Source organism: Choristoneura fumiferana, chromosome 7 (genome assembly GCF_025370935.1).
Source record: "Choristoneura fumiferana chromosome 7, NRCan_CFum_1, whole genome shotgun sequence".
Taxonomy (NCBI): Eukaryota; Metazoa; Arthropoda; class Insecta; order Lepidoptera; family Tortricidae; genus Choristoneura; species Choristoneura fumiferana.
In genome coordinates this window covers 18872790-18892965 of record NC_133478.1, presented here as the reverse complement: position 1 = coordinate 18892965, position 20176 = coordinate 18872790, and the positions used below count along the sequence as shown (strand labels likewise).

The 20176-nt window shown below is 39.9% G+C and overlaps 1 protein-coding gene across 2 annotated transcripts in view; it reads left to right on the top strand.

Annotated features, from left to right (window-relative positions):
* The window catches only part of LOC141429823 (uncharacterized), a 30614-nt gene extending 11186 nt beyond the window's left edge, over nt 1–19428 (top strand). The window contains exons 1-6 of one of the 2 annotated variants that reach the window (XM_074090384.1): nt 1017–1096; nt 9472–9848; nt 10333–10608; nt 15252–15389; nt 18357–18496; nt 19109–19428. In XM_074090384.1, coding sequence (XP_073946485.1) covers nt 1034–1096; nt 9472–9848; nt 10333–10608; nt 15252–15389; nt 18357–18496; nt 19109–19275 — 1161 coding nt within the window. In that variant the 5' untranslated portion in view covers nt 1017–1033 and the 3' untranslated portion in view covers nt 19276–19428. Of the gene's footprint in view, nt 1–1016; nt 1097–9471; nt 9849–10332; nt 10609–15251; nt 15390–18356; nt 18497–19108 lie in introns of those variants that run through there. The other variant, XM_074090385.1, reaches the window with a different exon arrangement.
* Nucleotides 19429–20176: the final 748 nt, after the last annotated feature.

Genomic DNA, 20176 nt, shown 5'->3' with positions numbered 1-20176 from the left:
GACTATAGGTAAGATCTTGACTGTGACCAGTTGCTTAGATCCATTTGGCCTAGACCCTGGCAGACTAGGCGACTTTCTGATGACTTTTGACATTAAGCCTAGCAACTCGGATTTATTGGAGTCAGCAACACTGGTTCTGCCATAGAATAAAGTAACTCAGAGGCGCAAGTCCGGATTTTATCCCGCTATCCTCTGCTTCAGAGGTCATAGATTATACCGCACACTGAATCTACTGAACAACGGCTAAACCAATAGTGTCTTTTCCAACCTCGACATTGGCGGAATCATCGATATTATCGATGGAGCTATATTTTCAAGAATTGAATTGAATTGAGGTCATAGATTAAAACGTTACGCCACCACAGCTGTTAATGGGTATTAATTTGAGTTATGTGAACGGTTTTTTAACGAACTTTCAAAAACCCTCGTGCGAATTAGGTACGAGTACAACCACCTGCATTAATATCTGTCACAGCGGAGCGGCCAAAAATATCTGACCCGTCCTATCGGACGTAGAAATAGAGTCGTATCAGATACACTTTGTAGTGTCAGATATTGATGCTGGTGATTTTACATCACTCTATGGTAGCAGTTGGGTCGATCAACTTTTTCTTGTTTGTTATTCTGTCCCGTTGTCGATGAGACAACAGTGACAGAGTTTAAAAAAAAACTGTTATGGTATTTGCTACTAATGTGCTTAGAAGATTGTCCATTAAATAATGAACTTATAACTACGACAAAAATGTATGTACGCTCTATGAATTATAACCACAGAAAACATGGAGAAACTCATGGTTTTAAAGAGTTGTTTAGGGGACGTAACCATGGCAACGCGGTACAGGGAAAAGTTAACCGACCCAGTTACAAGTATGTACGAATTCTCTGCTTCCTTCGGAGCACCAGAAGGCATTTAATTGCCGATCTTTCACCACCGGGCAGTCACGTAATCGCTCATTACCGCGAACAATGCGCGCGCGCACGAGCCGCCCTCGGGCGGAAAATCGTCGTTTTCTCTCGTCCCTCGAGGGTGACAATGGGAGATTATAAGTACAAGAGGCGAGGTAAGGCGCGTAGTCGGCCAGTGCTGTGCATGATGGTGAGTTAGTTTTTGTTTATTTTTATGAGCTTTTATTTAACTTGCAACGTTCGTATCTAAGTAGGTATAGGTAAGGTAGTACGAGGTACCTAAGTACATTCAGCAAATCGCGAAATTTTTAAACAAAAAAATACTTACATTCAAATAAAATATACTCAGCGGCATAAAATTTGGCACACTCTACATAATTACGAAATTATCTATTTCTGCGTAAGTTTGATGGCCACATTTTTTGGTGCACAGTATATTTTTTTTATCAAAAACCTATCTAAAGTTTGTTTTTTGCGAGTGTTTCGTTCAATTCTCCAGTATTTTTTTCTCGATGTTAAATATTTGTATATTTTTACATCCATATTTGGTGGTAGTGTTTATTCATCGCCACCCCGCGGGAAACGATAAGTATTAAAAATACCCCGTGTGTTAATATAAGCAAATTAGTACCTGGGCGACCGAGCTTTGCTCGAGCTGAAACTCGGTAACAAGCATTTTCCCAGAGATAAGACCAAGCTAGATCGATTTTTCATCCCCAAAAACCCCTAAGTACATACCAAATTTCATCGAACTCGTTGGAGCCGTTTCCGAGATTCCCGATATATATACACAAGAATTGTTCGTTTAAAGGTATTAGATTTGTGACTTGTGTACAGTCAAGTGTAAAAATATGAACTTATTCAAAGTTTCAAAAATAAGTACCACAGACTCTTATACCGACGCAATAAGGCCGTAGTAACATATTTTTGAGTGGTTCGAATAGATACTTATTTTTGCACTTGACTGTACCTACTGAATTTCATCAAAATTCGTGGAGATTCAGTCAGAGTTTCAGTTTTATAAATAGGTATAAGTCCACTAGCAAAATTCCCATGGGATGCAGACATTTTGCAGGTGGTAGGACCTTGTGCAAGGTCCGCACGGATTGCTACCACCATCTTGCTCGCTAATCCTGCCGTGAAACAGCAGTGCTTGCACTGTTGTGTTTCGGCGTGGAGAGTAAGACAGCCGGTGAAATTACTGGCACTTGAGGTATCCCATCTTAGGCCTCTAGGTTGGCAACGCATCTGCAATCCCCCTGGTGTTGCAGGTGTCTATGGGCGGTGGTGATCTCTTATTATCAGGAGACCCACTTGCTCGTTTGCCATCCAGTTGAATAAAAAAATAAAAAAAAAGACAAAGTCGCGGGCAACTTAACTTATTATTTCCTTCACAACTTCTAAACCACTTTCATCAGAAAACGGTAATTGAAACCCCAACTCGTCCAATAATGGTGTGAAATAAGCTGTTACCTTCTACTTTGGATCCCCAATCAATAACCCCTCTTATTCCGTTGTGATAAGGCTCAGAATGCGCGGCTTGTCGAGTTCAATATAGACGCGTCTCCGGAACATAGAGGCATCAAAGCGTGCGATATCAATTCGTTATGTTACATAAGTATTAGATGTCTAGGGTTGCCACCAAAGAACTATGTATTAAATCCTGAATCTTAGTAACTACAAGCTTTTATTTAACTTGCAATGTTCGTATCCAATCCCAGCCTATATACGTCCCACTTCTGGGCACAGGCCTCCTCTGAGAACATGAGGGCTTGGGCTATAGTTCCCACGCGGGCCCAATGCGGATTGGGAACTTCACACGCACCATTGAATTGCTTCGCAGGTTTGTGCAGGTTTCCTCACGATGTTTTCCTTCACCGCAAAGCTCGTGGTAAATTTCAAATGTAATTCCGCACATGAATTTAGAAAAACTCAGAGGTGCGAGCCGGGGTTTGAACCCACGACCCTCTGTTTGGGAGACGATAGGTCAAACCACTAGGCCACCACGGCTTTTTTGTATTTGCAATGTTCGTATGTACATAATATATATATAAGTAACCCAAAAATTCAAAATTTGAAAACCATTTTTCAACCACTTCCTGTTATTATAAATGCGAACATTTGTAAATATGTGTGTGCATGATACATGATGATACATAATAATATTAATTTGCATTTCAAGAAGATATTAAAACATTGCTTAAAATAAAGTACTTAAACTTTATTTACTTTCCCAAGCAAGGAGTGTACTTACTTAAAATAAAATAGATCTGTACATAAAATCACAATATTTTATTGGTCCCAAAAAAATTACAAAAATAATATTTTTAGCTTTTGTCAGGGAAACCCGCTCTTCCACAACAATCATATTGTGTAAATTATCGTTTAATTATGCTTGGATAATTATAACGAACATTAAACTACAATCATTAATTCCTTTAATGAAATTTGTCGTATGTGTGTGTGTGTGTGTGTGTGTGTGTGTGTCTGCGTTGTGTATGTGTGTTTTTGTATACTTATGTGTTAAGTATGTAAACAAAAACTTACAAAAGTTATTAAATCTGGATAGCGTTTGACCTATATCTCATGCAGATGCCAACGATTTATAAGTAGTTCACCAGTTGAAACTTTTCTTTAGATTATCTTACTTACCTACCTACAACCTAAAGTTTCTGATTAAACCACTTTTCCGCATAATATTTTACCTCATCGACATTTACTAGTTATTAAACGGAAGTCAATCGCTGCTCAGTTACAAATTTAACAAAAAAAACGTATGAAAAACTTAGCAGGAGTGGCAACCCTGGGACTCCCAGCTTTCGGCAATAGAAGCGACGCCAGCGCCGGTTTCCCACGGCTCGTGCCGGCTTTCTCCCTCCCGCGCTGCGCCGGCGCACCATGCACTATTGTCACGCGGCGGTGCACCGCAATTAAAGCCTATTTCATCATAACACACACACATCTATGTAGACATCCTGGTGGATGTGCTGGGATGGGATGGATTAGTGCCAGTGTTCGTAATAATGTGGACATGACTCTAAAATGGGTGAAGACCAAAAAGTTGCACACCTGTTAAAGCTGCGTTAGCAGGTAGTTAAAATTATCATAAAGTTTTTTCATTGTGAAACGAAAATAAATCTATACATTTGTTTTGATAATTTTCATGTCACAATCGAAAAAAAAATAGGAGTAATTATAAATACCTGCTAACGCAGGTGGTATGCAATTTTTTGTTCTTCACCTAAATTCATTAAATAATTAATGGGAATGCGTGGAAACTACGACCCAAGCCCTCTCATTCTGAGAGGACGTCTGTTAATTAATTTACTATCTGAGATTTATTCACTGTTCCAAGCGGTAGCAGATCTGAGTATTTGATAGTAATTTCAGCTCGATATCTAAACACGTGAGAAACAAAGTAATCCTTAGGGTTCCGTTTTTTCCTTTTGAGGTATGGAACTCTAAAAACAACATAGACGAGACAGTAATACCTGGGGACACAGTAGTGCCTCTGCCAAGTCGAGCACAAGGAAAACTCATCATCAGCCTACAGCAGTCCACTGCTGGACAAAGGCCTCTTCATGGCGCGCCACAACACTCTGTCTTCAGCCCCTCGCATCCATCCGCCGCCAGCGACCCTCTTAATGTCGTCCATCCACCATGCCTCAGGACGCCCTATATTACGTTTTCCCGTCCGTGGTCTCCATTCGAGGACTCGTCTGCTCCACCGTTCATCAGTCCTGCGACAGACGTGGCCAGCCCAACGCCACTTCAGCGAACTAATTCTCTGAGCAACGTCGGTGATTTTCGTTCTTTGTCGGATAATGTGATTTCGGATTTTATCCTTCAAAGAAACTCCTAGCATTGCTCTGTCTCCTCACTGAGCGGCCTTGAATTTGTTGATTAGCCCCGCAGTCAAAGTCCACGTTGCTCCGTAGGTTAAAATTGGTATTACGCACTGGTTGAAGACTTTCGTTTTTAGGCACTGAGAGATGTCTGATGGCAAGATGTGCCGAAGTTTCCCAAAAGCTGCCCAGCCCAACTGTAACAAGGAAGCAAGGAAAATTACCGAGCCATATTTTTCTCGATGTTAGTTACTGGATAATAATGTACTCACACACACAGGGTCCATGATGATCACATAATCTCTTTGTAACATCTGTAACCATACATTGTGGAAAAGCAATAAAATATTGAGTATTGAGTATTGAGTACTATTAGCATAGGTGTGGTTTTGTTATCTCTGCTGTTTACGAGTAATCGAGTGTGTTAAACGAGATCTGATTGTCGTGTAGTATTCTAGATAATGTTATCTTCTAAAAATTATCAAAGATTGTGGTTTCTTTTACTTTGAGGTAAACAGCAAAACTACGAATAGGTTTAATATAATATGAAACTATCGTGAGACTCACTCCATATTAAATGATATTGCACCGGATAACTCACGTCTCAAATCGAGTTTTGCTCAACTTGTTTCGGGCTAATCCGTAGCTCCTTTTTTTATTTTAATTTAATCTCAAAATTGAAAATACAAACTGAAATATAGATGCACAGAAAAACCAGAAAAAAAAGACCAGCACTGGGAATCGAATCCAGGTCCTCGGCATTCCGTGCCGCGTGCTATACCGCTGGTGTAGCGGTATAGCACGTGGCACGGAATGCCGAGAACCTGGGTTCGATTCCCAGTGCTGGTCTTATTTTTCTGGTTTTTCTGTGCATCTATATTTCAGTTTGTATTTTCAATTTAGGTTTTACGGGATGACCGTAAAAGTAAAAATTTGGAATTGAAATAATAAACACAAAAAGATTCCAAAAAAACAATCTTAATTTAATCTCATCAAATGAAACATCCACACAAAGGAACCCATGTAGAACACAGGTTGACTGGTGGAGAACTTCCGCAGCGCTGTAATCTTTCTTATAACATGATCAACTAGTATTCCAATAACCTTAAACGCGTGCGCGTGTCCATTTAACGGCGAGATTTGAAGTTCAATGATGACAAGATACGGTCGCTGAGAGATACGCTGGTAGATACGGTGCATGAGAATTGGCGAGGAAAGCAGAGTCGCAGTTTTTGCTGTGCTAAACGGACCAGGTATTTGAAGCACAAGTTACTATGAAACGTCTTCAAAGTAAATGTGGGGTAGAGTAGGTTTAAGCCGATGCACGCTGAGCAAGGTGACCCTCGAACAATATTTGGCAGAGGGTGGTCAGCCTAACCTTAGGTCCCGTCTCCCGTGTCGGGGCAGATATTTGTATGAAAAATACGTCAAAAAATATAATATACTACGTCGTAAAAATACGTAAGGGTCGGCAACGCACCTGTGATTCCCCTCGTGTTGCGGGTGTCCATGGGCGACGGTGATCGCTCTCCATCAGGCGACCCGTCTGCTCGTTTTCCCCTCGTTTTATATAAAAAAAACGAATGTTTGTTCTCGGGTCTTGGGTGATTAATATGAATTGATTGCTTAGTACCCATAACACAAGCTTTGCTAAGCTTACTTTGGGACTAGGTCAATCGGTGTGAATTGTCCCGTGATATTTATTTATTTATTATTATTATTATTAGGTATTAACTAATTCAAGACAGTCATACGACGGTGTGGCAGACCAACAAAAAAATCATGCAAACTACAGCATCACTACTATATTCGAGTACATACACGACCCTTTTAACCGAATTTCACACTTCTGTATGTATACACATAACGCGATTAATCTTCTACCTAAAATTCTGTACGTCTTCATCAACTTTGACATTGGCGCAATAATCGACGGCGTCAGTGAAGCCATATTTTAATTATTGAGAATTTAGTAAAATTCCGGTATTTCAATTCAATTGATCTTTGGGTTAAGCATGCGAAGCCACGGGAAATGTGTAGTTTAGTCATAATCGTAGCATCCCAGTTTAGACCAGAAACAAAAACGTAAGCCGGCTTACTACGAAGTTCTAAATTGGAACTTCGTATTGCACCGTCCCGTTCACTTCAATAGTACTTAAAAGAAGACTAAGAAGGACAGTATGATGCGAATTTTGGAGTCGCCCAGGCCCTGTTACAAAGTGCATAATTGTAACTTCGTATCTTGCAGTCCCGCTGACGCTAATATTTACGAGAGTGAAAGGGACGGTACGATACGAACTTCAATTTTCGCAATTCTTAGTAGCTAACCGGAGCTTGACGTTAGACAACGGAGCCGCGCACACGTTGCGCAACCCGAGTCCACTTTCACCCAAATCAGTAAGTCGCTGCGCTGGCGCATTCCTGCGCGTTCAGGTTTTGCCCAATGCACTTGATGCAGACGGACGCGTACGTCGTTATGAGCTAACTTTTCCAGTATATTTGGTTGTTAGAAATTATGCTTCATTTCCGGATCTTAGAATGTAACGAAGCAGCCGAGAAACTGGTCAAAGCAAAATATCACTATGTCATGTTTAACCTCCAATACAAAAAGAGGGGTGTTATAAGTTTTACGCCATTATATGTTTGTCTAATTTATTGAATCAGGCATTACCTACTTTGCGGAGGTCCATAATATATTTAAATGAACTATGTGCGTGATTTTAATTTAATGTGGGCACAGAATTAGTATGGGTAAAATCTTGCACTTGCTTACATAATATGTATACTGAACGAAAATGTAAGTACAAATAACGACAAGTACAGCCAGCAAAAAGGCCTAACTAGATTTATTTATTCTTTCTCCATGATTTTCTTGTGTTGAATTAACAACACTAATGTGATGTAATGTATAATGTATTGTAATAAATCAATAACGTTCACTACTAACATGCATGATTTCTCATTAAGTGAAATGTAAATTTCTTTTGAGAGTAATAAATTTCTTTAAACCGAACTATATAAGCAATTACTTTGCTTTGCTCACTCGTGTCGTGACCTTTTTTGTCTGTCTGTATTTATCTCACAAATATCAAAAAATCGATGCGGTTTTCTGCGTAAAAGCGAGTTCCCTTGAAATGGTTCCTGTAACTACTAAGTACGTTTGATAAAAATCGGTTCGGCCATATTTGAGATATTGAACTTTAAAATGACAATGTCGTTTCAAAGTTTTTCTACTTTCTATGTTGGTTAGCTTTGATGTTTTACTAGCTTCTACCTGTAGCTTTTCCCGCGTGAACTATTACATTTGTACCAGTTGCTTTGCTGAATGAAAAAAATAATCACCGAAATGTATATCATACGCGCATAAGTAACTTCCGAACGACGGTGCCAAATTGGATAATCTTTTTATTGGTGTTCGTTATTCTCAGGACAAGGTTTGTGAGAAACAAAAGGAAAAAAGAAGCGGGGGCGCAGCCGCGGAGAACAACTAGTTTCGAATACAAAATAATTTCAACATGGCAAATCAAAATCAATAAGAAGTCAGATCGATCCCTAAACAATGATCGATTAAATTAAAAGTTTTCAGCTTATCACAAAAAGCTCTCACATTTTGTATACTTATCTGTTTGTTGTTGAGCTTTCCCTTTCCCTGAGCTTCTGAGGCTTATTGACAGTTCACCGAGCTTTGACCCCCGCCCTTTACCATTGCGCTGTCAAGAATCCAGTTTAAACTCCACAGCAGTGCTTTAAAAGCGATCTATACTGTACTCGAAAATACAAACTGAAACATAGATTCACAGAAAAATAAAAGAAACATAATTATCGACAACAGTAGATATAGTTAGTAGGGAGGTAAACAAAATCCAGGGGGGCAGCTGCCCCTCCTTGCCCCCCCCCCCTGGTACGCCCATGGGATAATATTTAACTAAAACCACATTTTTCATGATTTAGGTCCGGGGTCCTTTATGAAAGAGGCATGGTACTAATTTAAAAAAAAATGCTAAAGTACCTGACTCTGTCTGTTAGCTCTTCACACTCAAATTGTTTTCCACTCTGGGAAGGTCAGATAGTTTTTCCAGGAAAATTGCATAGTTCCCGCAGGATAGCAATACACGAATTCTTAGAAGACGAAGTTGCTGTGAAAAGCGATAATAGATAGCATAAGGTACTTAACTAAAACTACATAATAAACTAAACTTATAAATAAAAAAGTTGCCCAAAATCGCTGCCAGGTGGTAAGGTGCCCAGAAGGCTGGCAGCATTACCGCGCTGTATGGCAATGCTTATTCTTTGTGCTAAGAAAAAGCCAGCCCTCTGGTCACCCGAAGCCGCAATTAATTTGGACGATAGTAATTTAAAAATATTAGATGCACTCAAACCCCAAGGACCCATGGTTTCTACCCCAAACGGCTCAAAAATATAGCCTGATGTACTACTGATGCCTACATATTTGCGTCGCTTGAGGCATTCCGCAGAGTCTGCAGCGGCACCGGCCCTACCTATTTAATTGATTAACCTACTCATGGTCTATTATTCTATCCTACCGTGAATGAATGCTAATCCTGTTTTTAATTTACTTAAGTATAATTTGTTTTCAGTTTTTAAATTCCTGTTTTTGGCAGTTATTAATGTCCAGGCCTAAGCCTTGACCTTGACCGCCTACCCCATCAACCTTGCCTACCAACACTACGCTTTCTATTAACAATTTAATTATTCCCAGTTCATAATATGGACGGTCCTAATCATCACTAGTACATCATGCCACGAGGTCACCGAAACCCAAGAAGAGACTGACAACATCACCACTCTCTACCCAATCCGATTCAACAGCAGCAGCAATGGCACCCAATCCAAAACTCTCGACTCCTGGAAAACAGGGACCAGTTATTCTGAAACTTTGAATAAAGATGGTAATAAAACAGAGTCTAAGGAAGAACCGGTGATAGAGAAACCCGGGAATGATAGTCAGGAGTTCAAGCCAAGTGTGCATTTGGGAGACTTTTTTGATGAGGATAGTTTTGGGACGGTCCCGCTGCCAACCAAGCCGAGTTTCGACGCTTTCTCACCGCTTAAGAAACCACCATCTGCTTTTATTGGGTGAGTAATGTAGAAGTATATAATTTTGAACACTATGTTGTAGGTATATAAGTTCATGCGTTTCTTTGATTTTTAATTTAGAAAACACTTTTCGATTTAAGCCATCGAAATTAAGTACAGATAAATCGAAACCATACGTATTTATTCTTAACTGTCTTAACTAACGATAACAAATTTTAACCATGGTGAAATAGCTGGTAATTACTTCTATACAACATGAATTAAACATTTTACTACATAATATTATAAGCGCGAAAGTTTGAAAGTCTGTTTGTTTTTTTTTTTGTTACTTCATCACGTCTAATTTAGATGAAATTAGGTATACACATAGTTTGAGTCCCGGAAAACGACATAGGATAGTTTTCATCCCATCGAATAGTTCCCGCGGGATAACGATAAACGAATTTTGCGCGGACGGAGTCGCGGGTAACTGCTTGTTTAAAAATAAAACATGGTACGTTATTCAACTAATTTTCCATTACAGTTCACACAAGGACGAACACAAACTAATTCACAAGCCAAAAACTCATGAAAAATTCCCCTACAAATTCGAAGACGCCATTTTGACGCGCGCGAAAAGCAAATGGCGCCCAACTCCTGGCTTAGAGTCCCGGCCGACCTCGACCGTCCCCGTAGAGGTCCCGGCGGGGGGACTGTACAAGAAACCTGATGCTTTCAAGGATAAACCAGGCTTTGGAGGGGATGATGAAGAGTTTGGACTGGAATTCAATGATGAAAAAGAGACCTTTGTTAAGAAACGGTAAGGGAATTGAGGTGTTAAAGATTGTGAAGAATTATTTGTTGATTAGTCTTTAGTTAGCATAAATAAAACACGATAACTTTTAATCGATGATCAGGAGTTCAGCCAAAAATTTATTCAAGTGATTCCTTGTTGGAATTATCTCATCGTTTAATTAATTTCAATTGATGTTTAAACCTAAAAGTAGTCGATACAATACATGTTACGTTACAGAGAAAAAACAGTTCATTGTATGCTACTTCAACGTGATCGACATCACCTACTGAAGGAGAAAAATTTGTCCCTGATCACAGATTACAATCATCTCTTAGTTTTCCAATATCATATTTATTCGGCCGTTCTTATTGACAGAACTATCTTTAATCGACAGAAAGCATATCATCATTCTATATCCCACCGTTCCACCGTTCTGTTACATAACAACTTAGCAACCAACTGCCACCCATATCCAAAGTGCACTGTCACTGTAACTCCACCAAAACTTCAACCTTTGACATTATTTCCCAATCTACTTTCCAACCGGCGATCTTTTCCAGCCATTTTACAGCCGAGTTCAAATAAACAAATTTAGCAATGGAAAGTAAAGAGGTAATTACTGTCTCGATATGCGTGCTTTCTGTGGCGCCAGCGATATCCTTTCACTGTCGATGCCATGTGTCTGCTGCATAGTTAGTGTGTTTAGTGAATATAATATCGTCTAGGTACATAAATACTGGGCTGTGTTTAAGTGATACGAGTACTTTGGTTATTGGCGCAGGAAGCTTAACATTGATCGGTCGGTACAGAAGGTCATCTTCATTTTAAGGGTTTCGGAGCCAAAATGGCAAAAACGGAACCCTTATAAATTCGCCATGTCTGTCTGTCTGTCCGTCCGTCCGTGGCTTTGCTCAGGGATTATCAATGCTAGAAAGCTGTAATATTGTACGAATATACATGTAAACTACGCCAACAAAATGGTATTATAAAAATTTCAAAAAAAATTTTTTTTTAGTGTGCCTCCATAGACGTAAAGCGGGGGAGGTTTTTTTTTTTTCTCATCTTAGTGCGGAGTTATCGTGAATGGGTCGTCTTTTAAAAATCATTAGGGGTTGCTAAAACGATTTTTCGATTCAGTGATTTTTTTGCAAAATATTCAACTTTAAAGTGCAAATTTTCGTTAAAATCGACGGTCCCCCTCTAAAATCTAAACTTGGTGGGTGGAAACTTTTGAAAAAATTCAGAATGGTAGTAAGTATATCAAACTTTCAAGGAAAACTATAACGGCCAAGTTTGCTTGAGAATTATTAGTAGTTTAAGAGTAAATAGCAGCCTAAGGTATAAAATGTACCTAAACTTGGAAGATTCAGTATAAGTAAAATACGAAATCCTTAGAAAAATATTACTTATTTTTTTGTAATGGCTACGGAACCCTATTTTGGGCGTGTCCGACACACTCTTGGCCGGTTTTAGCCTTAGTTCCGTCCTTAGTGGTTAGCAATATTTCTTCAAATTCAAATTATAATGGTTCCAAATGGGGATTGATAAACTTTTTCTAGTGACACCAGTAGCGAAAGAAAGCATTTCATAGTTTTATTGCATAACGCTCCAGAAACTGTTTATCAGAATAATTTCATCAAACTCGGTCGTTTTAAGCTCATGTTATTTTCCTTACCGGATTACGACACTTTCACCTTCCGCAAGTTAAACCAAGTCCATCAAAATGAGGTATGTCGTCGGAAAGTGATTCATCGGCACCGCGTGGTCTGCCAGGTAATAAACCGGACTTGGTTTGACCCAGTCGTGGCACATACCAGGTCCAGCTGCCAAAGTTACGTGGTCGGATGTGAAAAATTAGCAACGACAGCCGCCCACATTGCTGAGCTACGAGCAGCTAAAGGCGAACGCGTGGCGAACGCTGAAATATGATGCAAAGTTAATAAACTTTTAATAATAAATTAATGAACTTTTAATTAGTCGTATCCTGTGCGTTTTTCCAGTAATTTCCTGCCTCGCACAGCAAAACTGGAATGAACTATCGCCTGTAGTATCCCCCTTCGAGCTTTCAAGAAAAGAGCGGAATCCTACTTAAAAGGCGGCAACGCACTTGTGACTCTTCTGGTGTTGCAGGTGTCCATGGACGGCAGTAATCCCTTACTATCAGGCGATCCGTTTGCTCGTTTTCCCCTTTTCCACAAAAAAAAATTTGTATGCCACAAAGAATTCAAATGTTATTCAAACGTTCGAAGAACATTTGAAAAACGAATTAATAAAAGTCGAGTCGAGACATGAAGCAAAAGAATGGACCTGAATAACTCTAGATTCGTAATGTTAGACTTTTTATAAGGAAACTGCTTGAGCTTGGGCAGTGTTATTTGGGCTGTGTTTTATTACAACGTGACTACTCTTTACACAAAGACCGAAATTCCGAGTAGAGTTTCTTCTCAGAATGTTCTAATGTTAAAATATAATTAATGTACCTATGTCCCGACTCCCGAAGTAATCGTAAATCACCCATTTCTCCTTAATAGAGTAGGGTTTGGTATCATTACATAAATAGGTTAGAAATACCTTAATCAACACTTTCTATTCATCTTTGCCCAGAGGGTACAGACAAGAGACACACAGAGGGGTTTGATTTCGTGTTACTTGTCGGAGATCCTTACCCGGAAGAGCAAGGCACAATGTAAACTTAGTGGTAACACAGTCAAATAACGACTATTTATTTAATCGTATGGCATACATTTAAAATAGGCTTATAAACATATCTATCGTCATCTTTGCCTATTTGTATATCGCCTTAATGTTTGTCACTCGTTTAGCACCACCCAGGGGACACGTGCAGGGTTGTGGTGGGTTTCTCCCGCGGACGCGATTAACAATCCGCCCCCAAATAACGACTACAAATTATTTACTACATGTTCACAACCAACCTTACAGCTTGATTGCAGTCTAGTCTAAGTCTAGTACGTAAATAAAACATCACAGTAAAATTTCGACATTCTAAACTTTGCATACCATCAATTACTTTTGGACAACCGAAAGAACCGCATTATTACCCAGCCATCATCATGTAACCATCAAATTGTGACCCGTAGCATCAGAAACCTCCATTATAAATGCTTCTCTAGCAATAGGTCAGAGTGGTCTGGTCGATGTGATAGATCTTGTCGTATTACTGTCCGCCGCGACGCGCCTATGCGCGGGCGCATGTTATTTAACCGTCCACTTAGCATCACTTGACCCGCCTTGCATTGTGAGTGATGGACAAACAAACAACATCTGACTTCCGGGTCGTTGTAGACCCCTGCTGAATTAAATCGAGATTGATGGCATACGCCACAACTTCGACGTTAGGTTCCAGTGTCAGAAATATTAGTGTTAGTTAGAATCTAATATTTAGGTAAGTATCACCGGACACGGTGACCGTCTTTAAACATTCCAGGATTTAAAATTGCCAACTTTTTGACACAAAATGGTAGACTCTGGCCAGCGAAAGCTGTCCACGAAAAACCGCGGCAAATTAAAAACAAATAAGGCTGACAACACTCGCTATACACTGATTAAACGATGTTGATACTTAGAAATTATTTAAATTTCTCAGATATTAAATTATACTCGCTCTTCAAGCTGCATCAAAATTCATGTAGTAATGTGTGAAAGTTGATGATGCACTTTACGAGTCCCATTTACGTACAGTCCAGACGCATCAATTTTTGGACCATTTTGACCAGATTGGCATTGAATATATCTTCAAACATTTTAATTCTAACATAATCTTATAACATTTTGCATTTTGAGGATGGTAGGAGGTTGAATTAAACAAAAAAATATTTATTAACTTCTTATAGCAGAAGTATCAAAATTATCTAAGGCGGGCTAGAATGACAATATGACAATTTTGACAGTCTCAAAAATGATACCAGATTAAAGTTTCATAAAAAACGCGTGGACAGCTTTCGCTGGCCAGTCTATCCGTTCATTTGCTATAGGCTGTGTTTCAACCAGAGCTATGCGAGAGGTTACATATTTGAATATCGAAAATAAAAATACCTACGGGTAAAATGTCGATGTTCAAAAATATCGATTGTATCGCAATATCGAAAGTTTATACCTATGGTTAAAATATCTAAGATTGAAATATCGAGTGATTAAAATATTATTATATCTAAGTTATAAATTTCAACATATTTCAATGTCGAAAATTAAAATATCGTACGTAGGTACAAATCTGTTTTATTTATTGCTCCGATATTTTTATAAATATTTTTTTCATAATCTAGTCATTTCTAGCAATCGCCGGCCGCTGACGCAGCACGCTCGCTTCGCTCGCTCGGCTCGTGCGTTGTTGTGGTCACAGTTCTGACCTAACTGAACCAAATATTTATTTATTGTTTCCACCAGAGCGATGCTGTGCGAGGATAGGTAATAAAATCGTTTCTATTAGTAAATGAGACACACTTGAAAACCAGCGCTGCGGCTTGCCATGCTCAGTGTGCCTTTATTTGCGTCTTTTGGCACTATAGGTCACGTAGGGTTTCTTTTCATTATTTTTAATACGTATGATTATCTTCTACTTAATTGTCCTAACGTATTTTTGCTGTGACAAATTTTGCCACATAAATTAATAAAAATTTTCCTTTTCTTAATTGCTCCCCCTGTTCTAGGGCGAACCCGTGGAAGGGCCTCTTGCACCTGCTCGTGTCCCTCATCCCGGTGGGTATCATCGTCTCCGCGCTGACTCCCAGAGTCATCACTATCCAGGACACCGGGCCTGGACCTGGGTACTCTGGGTTCAATGAACCGTAAGTCCATATTTTAGTAAGAACTATCCATAACTCAAGTGCAACGGCAAACAAACACCGAGCACGGACTTTGCTGCAGAGGATACAACTTGTTCTCTTAAAGGTGATAAACTTGAACATTCACTTATAATGAGCATTTTAGCGAATGTTACATTGCAGGAGCGTCACAGGAGCGTTTTAGCAAACATTCATGCGAAGTAACATTAAATTTGCTTTGAGATTTTTGCCGAACATCCATCCGACATCATGAATAATCATTTTTTTGACGAACATTACTAAAAGCGTTAGAATGTTGATGTGAATTTGTAGTAATTTTTGGCTCCATGCTTGGCTCTGTTCGCTGTTCAGTTCGATTAATTAAAAACGGTTCGAGATATAGCCTGGTGACAGACGGACGGACGGACAGCAGAGTCTTAGTAAGTAATAGGATCCCGTTTTTACCCTTTGGGTACGGAACCCTCAAAAAGACGAATGCTGTATTTTCTGTTACAAGGAAATTATCAAGTTTATCAACCAGCACCTTTAGAAAAATCGTACCTTTTACTTCGATTCGGACTCATGTTGGAATGCTGATTGACGTCTCTAAGCGTGGTAGGTAATCTTGTCGCGCTAAATTGTCCCAATTACATCAAGTGCGTCGCATGAGGATAAACAATTGAGCGTCGAAGTGAACGGCGCGGATGTGCACGCGCACGCGATTGGATAACGCTCATTTATTTGCTGGCGCAATATGAGGATATATGCGTTTATAAATGATTCACGTAAGTGACGACCAGACGGGCCAGTACGAAGCTTTGGGTCCCGAGTTCGTGCCCTGAAACACAGATAGATGCACAGAAAAACCGAATCGAATGGGAATCGAACCCAGGTCCTCAGCATTCCGTGCTGCGTGCTATACCGCTACACTACCACTGGACAGGAGTACAGACACAAATTTCTCCTATGCACCACATATCTCAGCTTGTTTGTTTCTTATTCAGTCACTTAAGCGTAAAAGTAGCAACATTTGGAGTTGAAATAAAAATACAAAAAGACTCCAAAAACCAATGTCATTTTGTAACGCGTAAAATAGCAATGAATGAGGAGATACGTAGAAGAACAAGAGTCACCGACATCATCATCATCATCATCATCACCCGAAAGTTCCAGCTGGGGACAAAGCTCCCCCTTAGAACGCCAACAATCACCGACATATGCGAATAGCCTGATTGAAAGCAAGGGCAGATAGCACGAAACAGATGTCCGTTGGGATTGAGACCGCGGATTGGCAAGCGCAGCGTACTTAGGACGTCCACCAACGAGATGGACGGATGACCTGGTTAAAGCCACAGGTTCACGGTGGACGCAGGCCGCTGCCAACCGAAGTGACTAGAGGTCTATGGGGGAGGCCTATGTCCAGTCCAACAGTGGGCGTCCTACGGCTGAGATGATGATGAAAATAGCAATTTTCGCGGATAGAAAATTTTCCCTTGTCATCATCATCATTATCATATCAGCCATAAGACGTCCACTCTTAGCCATAGACATCCCACATACAACTTCAGTCGCAGGATCATGGTGAATGCAGGCCACTTCCAACTGCAGCAACTGGAAGTCTATGAGAGAGACCTATTCCCAACATGTGATCTAAGTGGCGGCAGGCGTGAGCTGGCCTTCGGAATCCAAAAGCTTAATGGTTACTTGAAATGTATATTGCAGAATCTTTTTTTTTATGACGGTGGAAGCATTCTACACTTCCACTGAACGTAGGCATAGTTAGTGTTTAGTTTTGTAACTAAGGGACCCCATACATCCCTGTATTATTATTATTCTTTTATTGTAATTTTTCTTTAATTTTATACTGCAGTTTTAAGTATAAAGGATAGCTAAACTAGTTAGGCTACCTACTTGACGTTTAGCCAAAAGGGCCCTGGACCTAAAGTATGAAAAATGTGGTTTCAGTTAACCTCCTGGGGCCCGACATAAAATTTCTGTTTTCACAATTTGAACCCAAAATCAATCAAGTAAAGTTCATTTTTTTTATGTCCTCAAGTGAGGACCGGGGGATCCAGGATTTTAAATACCCTGAGATTTTTATATGTTATATATTTCAAAGTCCTGAACAAAATTCTCTAAAAAACTAAACTAAAGTCTGAAAGGACTCAGGAACAGAGTCTATCTCAATCTTTGAGATCTATAACATATCAAAATCTCAGAATAATTTAACTGAAACCACATTTTCCATACTTTAGGTCCGGGGTCCAACTAATTAGAAACCAAAAAATAATGTTAATATTGCAAAACTGATTTTGTAAGACATCACCTAACTTTTAGCTACTAGTAGGTCTTAGTTTTGTAGTCACTCAAGTTATGTTACGAGCAACATTTTTTTTTGTTAGGTTAGGTTACTGTTAGCAAATCTTTTTTTTACGTGTGACGATAATGATGATAATGACAGGAGAAACATGTTTTTCTTTTCTCGAAAATTGCCATTTTCCACGTTACAGCGTTAACCAATAACGCAGACAGATTTGCTTGTAACGTAACAGCTGTTTGTTTACCCATAAAGCTTGAACACAAAGACAATCTCCATGGCATAGCGCACCTTCCGGAGGATATCCTGACGCGGCGCGCGCGCAGTTACGCAACGAGAAAGCCGGATGCCTCAGACACGAGCCAGAGTACGCTCCAAGCTGGTTTTACCACTTCCAAACATCCATCACCAGGAAATATTTCGTAACTTTTTGACCAAAAAAGGAAGAGGAAAAAAGTTTTTACTGGCTATAATTTTTATTGACTGTGGGTATTCAATTCATGGTACCTAATTCAAACAACGTATCTTTCTGACTTTTCTCATCTACATCGTGCTTTTTTTATTTCGGTTAACTTTGAACCCTGCTAATTAACTATGTCGTGAAACTGAAAAAAAATTTTTTTTCGAAAATACAAAATATTTTTTATGCATATACTTTTTTGTTGGTCGATCAGGCTGCCCCCGCGCCTGTATCGGCGCTCAAGCGAAGCCCCGATACCGCCTCCCGCGCCCAGCCCGCCCACCATCAGCGAGCCCTGCCGCCGGCGCCTGCTCTGCGAACTGCATTCGAGAAGAATTATCATCGCAACCAAAGGTAAGCTTAAAACACTGTTTAAATAAAATAGTAACACAGTTTAGTTATGAGTATATGTATGCGCCGGTGAATTCACCCCTACTGCAAAACTCTAAATCACGTGGGAATTCTTAGATTTATTTAAACGATTTTTTTTTTGGATTACATGAGATTCAAACCGCAACATGTCCAAGTCATTAACCGTCTAAAATGATTCTACGCAGCTTACGTACGTACGTAAATGTACATTTTGCTTAAGAGAGGCTCTGCTAACACTGGGTTATTACTCGTAGATACACTACGGGACCCTCGGTGCGCGAGTCCGGCTCCCACTCGCCCGTTTTTTTAAATATTATTTAATTTTTATTACACTGCACAAGAAAAGCAAAAAATTATCTTAGCTTGGCTACATACGTAAATCGAACTTTCAGCGTATGGTTATGAAAGGGGTCATCCATAAAATACGTCACACATTAAGGGGGAGAGGAGGGGGTCATGCGGTTTGTGAAACAGTAGCAAAATAATTGCAGATTACAAGGGGGTTACCCAATGGTCAAGATTGGTGTGACGTACATGGATGGCCCCAAGCTAGCGACCATCGGGTGTGGTTTAATCGTTGGTTTCGTGTCGCAGTGCCTCGCCCCGCGGCCGCGCGTGCCACAAGCTGCGCTGCGACGAGCCGGAGGCGCTGGCGCACGCACTGCGATGGCTGCTGGACCGCCCGCTACAGGACCGGCTTTAATAGTACCGCAAAACACACACAGGACTGGTGCGGGTCGGGAGCTGGCCCCGCGGTGTAATGTTGTACATATACAGCCATGGAAATAAGCCCGCCCGACCCACTCTTGACCTGCACCCCTCCTGTGTGTGTTTTGCGCTTTACGAGCCAGACACACAAAGTAGTCAACATCGCTTCCTTAGAGTCGACAAAGACCTGCAAATTTTGTATACGCGAAAAAACTACATTGGCTTCTAAATCGAAAAAATGTAGCCCTTGTTCCCCGTAAATTAACAGAGTACATTACTTCCTAACTTAATAAAGCCCTAGCGCTTCTCCTGCTGCTGGTGCCGCGGCGCTCGCTTCGCTCGCTCTCTGACGCAATTGTACCTAACATTCCTCCTCAGTTTGTTCGCTGCCGCTCGTCGTCGTACTAATTTTCTGGAACCTAAAATTCATAGTAAACGTGACATTACTAAAATCTCTTTGAAATGGGAAATAAATATTTGGCCTCTTCTAGTGCCGCTTCGTAAGATGGATAACGAGGTATTAGCTAAAATATAGCTAGGAGTCTATAGATTAAAAAGTTTGGGAACTTATAATTTAAGCTGTTTTTTAAATAAATGTTTGATGAGAAGAGGCATTTTTATTTTTAATCAACTTCAATAATGGATCTGGTACCTATCTCTATCTGGTACCTCTATCTGGTACCTACCTCGAAACTCCGCTATTAATGAACGGAACCCTAATAGAATCACTCACAGTAAGTATTGAAGCAATGGAGTTGAAATTAGGTACAAATAAAATGTAAGTCTAATGGACGACAGACTAGATAGAGAGAGAAAGAGAGAGAAACATTTATTTACACATATTCGATACACATAAAAATACATTAGATGGAAAGAATAAAAATAACATCGAATAGTATAAAGTGGGCCCCACTCAGCATAATGTTAGATAGATAGATAGACTTACTCTATCGA